At 40.7% G+C, this 9,181-nt stretch overlaps 1 protein-coding gene across 2 annotated transcripts in view; it reads left to right on the top strand.

Annotated features, from left to right (window-relative positions):
• Nucleotides 1–7,777, top strand: part of LOC108804980 (synaptosomal-associated protein 25-like) — a 27,289-nt gene extending 19,512 nt beyond the window's left edge. For both annotated transcript variants that reach the window (XM_018576919.1, XM_018576920.1), the window contains 4 exons: nt 1,855–1,966; nt 5,234–5,359; nt 6,123–6,267; nt 7,462–7,777. In XM_018576919.1, coding sequence (XP_018432421.1) covers nt 1,855–1,966; nt 5,234–5,359; nt 6,123–6,267; nt 7,462–7,530 — 452 coding nt within the window. In that variant the 3' untranslated portion in view covers nt 7,531–7,777. The remainder of the gene's footprint in view (nt 1–1,854; nt 1,967–5,233; nt 5,360–6,122; nt 6,268–7,461) is intronic.
• Nucleotides 7,778–9,181: the final 1,404 nt, after the last annotated feature.

Genomic DNA, 9,181 nt, shown 5'->3' with positions numbered 1-9,181 from the left:
CATGCATATATATATATATATATATATATATATATATATACACACATAAATACAGTATATACATATTTATGTACGTATGCATGTATTTACTTATGTATTCATGTATTTATTTATTCAATAACAGATTTTTTTTTAGGTATTTTTAAGGTCAGTATGCAGTTATGTAAAGATACACTGTTGCATCTCTCCTCTGCTTCACATGTGAGTGCATAGCTTATATATATATATATATACACACATAAATACAGTATATACATATTTATGTACGTATGCATGTATTTACTTATGTATTCATGTATTTATTTATTCAATAACAGATTTTTTTTTAGGTATTTTTAAGGTCAGTATGCAGTTATGTAAAGATACACTGTTGCATCTCTCCTCTGCTTCACATGTGAGTGCATAGCTGCCACCTTGTGGTGTGTTGTCAGTACTGCAGTTTAGAATGGCGGAAGTATTTCTATAGGAACATCAGCAATTAGATGTTGATTTTGGTCACCGGGGTTTCTGTGTAGTGTTGGATGATTTAGGTTGAATCTGCAATAACATCTGTGTCTATCAATGGAAGTTATATCATATTTGGTCTGTATACCTAAAGTGCATGAGGAGTATACAGAATGCATAGCTTGGCTTGCTTCTTTGTCATCCTATTGGGATTTCTGTTGGAAACTGCTTCGTCCCCCTAAGCTCATGTGTTATATAGAAATAATTTGTTATAATGATTTTTGGATTGTTCTAGTAAGCTTCTCATCCCTAGAACTGTGTGAGTGACAAAGAGACATCCGCAATTTACCACCAGGATAAACAGGGATTTTTATTCAAGCAGAGGTCAGACTTTGAAGCACAAGGTATGGCCGATATTACTAATGATTCTTAGATGCCACTCTTTTTTACTAGAAATGGCAACTCAACCTCAAATTATTATGCTTTGTTGGTGGAAGGATTCATTCAGATAAATAATTTGACTGCCATTGGTGGGGTCAGCGTTAGCATTAGGATAAGCTGAACTTGATCCACTTTCGTCTTTGTCAGTCTTATGTACTATGTTACTATTTTCACACCTAGTATAGCTCACATTTCTTTTCAGGCTGTCTTTCAATGATTAGATTCTGTCTGCTGCACAACAAAATATTTTAATTTCTAAAAATGAACATGGTAGGTTCCTTTTCTAATACATACAAGGATGAAAGCTTCAAGGGGACGACCTTCATGGAGTGACAATTAGAGCTGCAGCTAACAATTATTTTCAAAATCGATTAGTTAGGCGATTATTAAGTTCGATTAATCGGTTAATCAGATATAATGGCCGATTAATCGATGATTGAAAAAGTTGACAACTTTTTCAATAATCCATTATAATCGATCATGTCGATTAGTTGTTGCAGCCCTAGTGACAATTAAAGGGATCCTATAGTGAACTATTACAGAGCCTCCTATTGCTGATCTCTTCTTCTGAAAAAGTTAGTTGCCTGGCTGTCATACTGATCTAATGGTTTCAATACATGACATGGCCAGGAGCAAGAGCACAGACTAGAAACATAAAGTTCAATAAGATTTTGTAATCGGCCTGATTGAACCAGGTCAGTGACTCAAAAGGACTGAAAGCAGAGACAGCAAGGAAAGTGATATTCTTATAAGGAGGTCAGCAATGACAACCCTGCATATCTGTCTATATCTAGTATCCATCCATCTTTAGTCTATCTATCTATCTATCTATCTATCTATCTATCTATCTATCTATCTATCTATCTATCTATCTATCTATCTATCTATCTATCTATCTATCTATCTATCTATCTATCTTAGTATCTATCTATCTCTCAGTCTTATATTTCCTCTCTTACATAATTTCAGAGCAGCTAGAACGGGTTGATAAAGGTCTGGAGCAGATTAATCAGGATATGAGGGAAGCGGAGAAGAACCTGACTGATATGGGGAAATGTTGTGGACTCTGCTCTTGTGACAGGTGGGTGTTTGTATTCAGGACTTACCATGGGTGTGTTCTGACTTGTGAGCATCACTAAGCATTATTATCACATCCCAACTGACCGCACATCATAACCCCAACGTGATTTCAGAAAAACTTTATTTGGAAAAAAAACAATCATTTTATGGCCCCAGCAGCTTTAACATGTGGAAGACTACTCACCGAGTGTGCGCCCAAAAGACTAATCCGTCCCAGAAAAATAAATACTAATCTGAGTGTTAATACACATAATTCTCAGTTTACAAAGCTTCAATCCAAGAATAAGAATCTATATTTTAGCGATGTGATTGTGATTTTCAAATCCAATTGGACACAGCTAAAAATAACTGTCACTTTAAAAAAAAAAAAATCCTTCTCCTGGTTTGTTAGCTTTGTGAATTGAGCTTACATCGATTACAAAGAATCAAGAGTTGACTCTAAACTCTGCAAAATGCCAACATGTGCTCTGGTCATGAAGGTGTGACATAGTCCCAGTAAGGCTGGGTTCACACCTGGGCGTATTTTTTCTGCTGGTTTTTCAGCGCGTTTCACTGGCGGTATGATTTTTTATTTTTCAAAAAAAAATTTTCACTTTCAAACTTCCCGCCGGCTCCGCCCCCCCTGCGACGTGGCCGCTCGCAAGGGACGGAACCCGGAAGTCAGCAGCCACCGGAGGATACAGCGGGGATCGCGGACAAGGTAAGCCCTGTACGCTTTATTCCCGAGTGTGGCTCGGGGTTACCGCTTTGTTACCGCTGAAATACGCCCAGGTGGGAACCATGCCCATAGGCAATTATTGGTTTTCACATTTTGAGCGTTTTATAGCGGGTAGCAAAGCGCTGTAAAACACATAGGGGTGAACCAAGCCTTATGGAAAGGTTTTAGGGATTCAGTCGTGATTGAGTTTAAAGTGAACCTGTTGCTGATTAAAAAATAATCACAATCTGCAAAAGAAGAGTATTTATACTTACTCACTCCACCATCCATTCATAAAATCATCACCCAGCTGACCCTAACTTCAGCATGTCATCACATCATGCCTGTGTCCCTGCTGCAGTGCTGTAGTTTAACTAGCTTGCCCCAACATCACTAGTGTGTCCCAAGTGTCAATAAAAAAATCTGACAGCTATTACTGCAATATGCAGGGGGTAGGGTATGGTGATAACTTCCTGTAAGGTGTTATAGTAGCAGAGGTGTCCCCTGGCTGGAAGTCACCCGGGATCGGCCACTGGGACATTGTCACGCGTGCTTAAATGCTGGCGGCCATCTTGGTGGATGGCTGCAGAGAGGGGAGGGGACATTCATCCGGCGGGAGAAGGTATGCCCCTGGGTCCCCTCCTCTCTTGTGCAGCTGTTGGGCTCTCGATCCATGAACGAGTGCCTGACTTTTCACAGGGGGTGACATCAAAATGAATGTCAGTCACCCCCTCTGACGGTGTCACCAGGTGCGTGCCGAACCCCCACTTGTGACGCCACTGTGTAGTAGATCACCTGCACTCCATACGGCATTATATCCGTGCACAGTAGTGGTACAGTTGTACAACATGAGATACAGACTTATATAGTGAAGTACAAACTAGAGAGACCAGGTACCACCACTATGACTGCACTATGACGTCCTGTCCCACCACAATTCAAACAGAAATGTATTACAGATCGAAAAGCAACAAACAATTACCCATGTGTGTCAAATATGAAAACGCTTAAGATTCAAATGATTTAATTGTTACAAGCAAAAGAACATTTGTCACAGATTTTGGGGGGCTGGTGGGTGCAGGGTGTGAAGCTGCCCCTGTTGTCAGCTGTTGCAGCATCACCCATTCTCAGAGCAATACAGTAGCGTGGCAGGAGAGAGGCACTGTGGTTCTGTACGTCCCCATGTACGGGTATTTGAGCCTACTGCATGTCAGGATCAGCCAGAGCTCACCCATCAACGTCATCAATTGCTAGTCAGCAGGCAGGTAAGCGGGCGGTGCTGGGCAGTCCCAAAAGGTGGTCGAATTAGATGATGCATGTGACACATGTTTAATTAAGAAGTACCTGTCATACAAAATCACACTACCTACTAGCAATTTGTTTCCAGGTTATTTCCACTTAGTTATATTCCTCCCCACATAATTTTGCAAACTTTTATTCTTCACTAGAAAGGTTGAACTATTGTTAGGAATGTATTCATTCATGAATGATTAAATAGAACTTAGTCTGTCATTAAATATCTTCATTCAAATAAAAATGTTCAGTTAATCACCGAGGTGCTGACATAATTAAAATAAATGTATCACCATACAGAATTAGGCTACGTGGTTTGGATCTCTGTATCATTCTAGTCTGCTCCTAATAAAACATGTACCCCAAAGGTGAAATATCTGGATCTCGGCAACTCCAAGGCTTAGCAGAGGGTGGTTCTGGCTTACCTTGCTTGTGACCCCCACTCCTTCCTCTTCATTATCTTCCTCCTCTATGATATGGTCTTGAGATGATTGGCCACCAAATAAAAAATGTTTAAAGGAAACGTGTGTTGGCTGCAGCAACCAGTCATTTTTCATCTTCCATTGGCAAGCTTCCATTAGAGAATGGCAGGTAGACAAGTTGCTATGGACATCACAGGCAGTGCGCATGCACTTTATGTGTGACACAGGCAATTTTATCATATGACTTTGAAACTCCTTTATCCTGTGCATATTTTTAAAGTGAAACTTCAACCAAAACTTTTTTCTATATAGGCCCACACCAGGAACCCACCTAGTCTAACATGCGTTGTGTTTTTATAGGGAGGGGTTTTGTTCATGTTGGGGAGGGGGGCATATGTGTGCACATTTGGTAAACAATGGATATATTTATTTTCACGAAATAAATTGACTTTTTATACTTTTTGCCAGTTTTGTTTGAAGAATATTCATTTGATCATATGGTTTCTTAGCCGATCTCTGATGTGTAGCCAAGTGGGAACTTGTTGTTTCTTCCATAAAGAATTAGACTTTCCAGCGGTCTGTGTCCGCATTGAAGAGACCTCCCCACATCATTTGTGTGGTTACTGGGAATTCGGGTGGGAATGTCTTACTACAAGAATTTCAATACAAGAAGGCAGACATGGTTTAGGTTGACAGGAACCATGCTTAACTTAAATTAACTTTGTTTTAAGTAGAGTTAAGCTTTACATTGTGCTCTTTTTGATAACCCTTCATTCTCTCTTCCATCCCTGTCCTTTTTCTTTTGCTGTTTCCCTTCTATGCTTCTGTCTTGTTTTTGGTTCACTTATAATCTTAGACTGATGAACAGCTCCACGTACAGAAAAGTGTGGGGTAAATCCAATGATGAAGTGGTCTCCAGTCAACCTTCTCATGTTACTGATGAAAGAGAACGCATGAGGATGAGTGGGCGTTACATCAGAAGGTAAAAACATCCAAACAAAGCAGCTCAAGGAAACCCAGCTAATTTCAATGAATTGAAGGTTCTACTTTCTTTTTTTTAGCCTCATCCCATGTTCCATCACCATCAATAACCCGATAGAAACAGTCACGTAATAAGCTGGAGTTCTCTACTTCCTGGGGACATGTCCTTTAAAGGTTTCAATTAATCAGTTGAGGGGCTAAGCACCCAGCTAGTATACAGAACTATCATCACTATCATCAAGGCTTTGACACCTTTAATTCATCAAGACCATGCCTTGTCTCACCTGTTCTGCATGCCATGTCTCAGGGATGCTCTCTTAAGGTGCCCATACACTGCACGATTATCGTACGATAATCGTATGCGATCGGTTTTTCGTACGATAATCGAGCAGTGTGAACGGAGACGTGCGACCGTTTCTACTGTACGGTCGCACGTCTTCTGTCGAACCAGCATGTTCGAAAACCAGCCGGGAATCGTACGATTCTTGGCTGGTTAGAACGGTGCTCGGAAGACAAATGCCGAGCGGGCCGGTGTGCGCACGCGCACACTGCCCGTTCAGCATTGCGGTCATCGGAAGCCCGCCCCTCGGGGGGGTGGGCTTGCGATGATCGAGAGTGCGATCTGCCTGTCCAAGATAGGCAGATCGTACGTTTTTTTAATCCCTGTACAACCATCGCAAGACTAAAGTCTTGCGATGGTTGTAGAGTGTATGGCCACCTTTACACTGCACCAGTCTCACAATGCTGATTACCTTTTCCTGCAGAATAACGAAAGATCCTCGTGAAGATGAAATGGAGGAAAATTTAAATCAAGTTGGGAGCATTCTAGGCAATCTCCGTAGCATGGCTCTGGATGTTGGGAATGAGATCGACACTCAGAACAAACAAGTTGACAAAATCATGGAGAAGGTTAGTAAGAGACGTTGAGGAGGTTCAAGGGTAGATGTGATAAAGTCTTTATGGTTTGAGTAGCTTACATGTAACAAATGGACAGGGCTGACACCACTCAGTCCACAAAAATGCTGTGTGCTGTCAGCTCACAATAGGAATTAGGAGCTGAGTGCATTTCTGCCATTAATAAACAATACTTTTCTGTACTTGCAGGGTCTTTAACTTGAGGAAATGTGCATGTATCTGCAAATGTTTCTTTATTTTACATTTAACCCAGACACGCACTTTAATGGTTCTTTTCATTTTTTTTTTATTTCCTCTCAGAAATGAAAGAGGAAATGTGATTAGATTTCCTGTTATTGATTAGGCATAGTAGTTTTGGGTGAAATAACTTTCTGTGTCAATTCAGAATAGAAATAGTAACAATATAAAAAATATTCCCACACTGAAACAAACAATACGGCCACTTTATTGCAGCTTGCACACGCATTTTGCGGATGGATTCTTTCAATGTGCGAGTGTGTGTATCAAGGCGTGGACGAGCTCGGTTGGCGGACACTCCCCTTTCCCTGCTGTCTGGAAGTGAGGGACCAATGTTAAAATGTTATGCACTCTTCTAAAAAATATGGTTATCATAAAATAATTTTTAACCCTTACACCCTTAGGCTAACCAAAATAATTTGTAAAAGTGTAGGAACTTCCTATACGCTTCAGCACCATCTAGTGGTGCTAGTGCCGTACGAACAGCATCCACCCGGCTATTGACCAGGCAGAATTTTTATAAATTAACCCCCTAACTAAACATAACCCAAATGGAGGGGTGCTTTACTAGTTGACTCAGGGAGGAGGTTTCATGAGTATGTAAGGTCAACTGTGGATTTTACGTAGTCACAGAGTGTGCAGGAAATTACAGGGTTTGATTATCCATCCCCTATAATGTAATGTACCTACAAGGACCAATTTAATTGTCACTATTCTGAACTTTATGCAGCTCTAGGCTATAAAGTTGGAAATCTAAATAGCAGGCACCAAATTCCCTGATTTTTTACTTGTACTTGAAAAAGTTGGCATTAGCTACAGGAATTACATTTTTGTACATTGTTTTAATATGCTCTACGAAGCTATGATCAAGACCCACAAATAACAGACTTGCTTTAAAAAGTGCAAGAACTCCAGCATCTCCAGTGCAAAAACTTGTCTTCTTCCTTACAGGTTGTAGTGAATGAAGATCGAATAAAGGAGGCCAATACTAAAGCCAAAAAGATCCTTAAGAGCGTCTGAGACTTTTTTGCAGTAGCATTCCGATCTGTGATGAGTAGGTCTCTCTTTTTTCCGACCCCACTTTTTTGTCTGGGTCCCTCTGGGGGTGCCTTTATATTGTACAGTAATGAATCCTAATATGAGGGCCGTGATTGCTCGAAGATGAAGTATAAACCTATTGCTTGTGCCTTGTGTGTAGGAAGTGAAACTCAGTCATGCATTAAAAATGATGGAAAGGAAAATTGTATTTACCATTGCAAATGTTCTGATACAAGCTGTCATTTTAGGTTAGAAAGTTAATGTAGAACTCCAGGCAGATATAAAACACAAATTAATGGAGCACTGTATTCATTAATAGATCATTAAATGTATTTTTTGAATGCAAGCAGGTAAGTACCTGAATAGGACTTTGAGGATCCTCTTGCAGTTTACTCTATGGCAGAGCTCAGACTGGGGGAGGGAGGAGCAGCAAAAGGAACCAGTTGGTTGTGCCATAGTGCCAGGGAGCCAACAAGGTTCCCTTATATCCTTTTCATCTGTGTATTTAACAGTTTGCTTGGAGTTCAGATTTAAACATTACTTGTCACTTACATTTAATTCACTGATCTATTCAATATATGTCATGACATTTTTAATACATTAGTCAGCACTGGGAGATCTCTGGTAGTTGTGCTGCATAGTGAGAGCCCCATAAGATGCTGACTGGTCCCAATGACGATAGCAGACATTTTCCTCTCCGTCATTTTTTTATGCATGAAGCCTTAATAGTTTTATCTTTATTGTGGGATGTATTCATTGCATACACTGTGTTCCAGATTTGTACAATGCATGCACTAATCTTTTCTATTTTAACACAACATAAAATGTTGATTTCACAAATACTGTTCTCTGACTTGTCATTCTACTCTGTATGGTTATAGCACATAGTAATAAAGCAGTGCACCTCTTCAGCTATTGCAGAAGGGTTTGGGAGGCTACTGCAGGTATGTGCACCTCTAGATACTTGCACTTCATACCTGCAACAGCCCTCAGCCTACTATTCTAAAAGAACTCCAGTCCCACCTGTTTCTGTTCCATCTGATTTTGCCTCTGATGCTTGGTAGAGAACTGTGCTGTTGTTATATTTTCTCTGCCCCCTCGCTCTACATTTTCATTTAAGGGTATTGCAGCAGGTACACTTCTTGTCTGTAGATGCTCAGTATATCACTCAATCTAGGACTGTCTTAGACACACCCCCTGGGTTTCAGGGGGTGTCGATCAGTACTGCAGTGCCCTGTGCGGTGCACACAACTTCCATAAAGCCAGTTTCATCTGGATGAGAAAGAGTGAAAGTGGCCACCCACAGCTCAAATTGTAGCCAATTCAGCAGGAATCGGACAACATTTGAGCTGTGGGTGGCCTGCCAGCACCACCCAAGTCTACAAAAGGCAAGTTTTAAATTGACATTTGTCCACGGAACCTGGTGGAAAATGATTGGCCAGATGCAGTCACTGTTTGGGTATTCAGCAGTTACAGTTGCAGCAACCAATGGATTCCTCTATTCATGCTGAGGAATCTAATGATGAATTTAACAATGTGTGGCTAGCCTTACTACAAAGTCATGCTCCTGTGCACTCTGACTCCTAGGACTCAGGAACCGCAGCCAACAGTGTACAGTAATTTGTAGTTCTCT

The sequence above is a fragment of the Nanorana parkeri genome, unplaced genomic scaffold (genome assembly GCF_000935625.1).
Source record: "Nanorana parkeri isolate BGI_ZX_2015 unplaced genomic scaffold, ASM93562v1 scaffold80, whole genome shotgun sequence".
Classification (NCBI taxonomy): domain Eukaryota; kingdom Metazoa; phylum Chordata; class Amphibia; order Anura; family Dicroglossidae; genus Nanorana; species Nanorana parkeri.
This window is presented reverse-complemented; position numbering and strand designations above follow the sequence as displayed.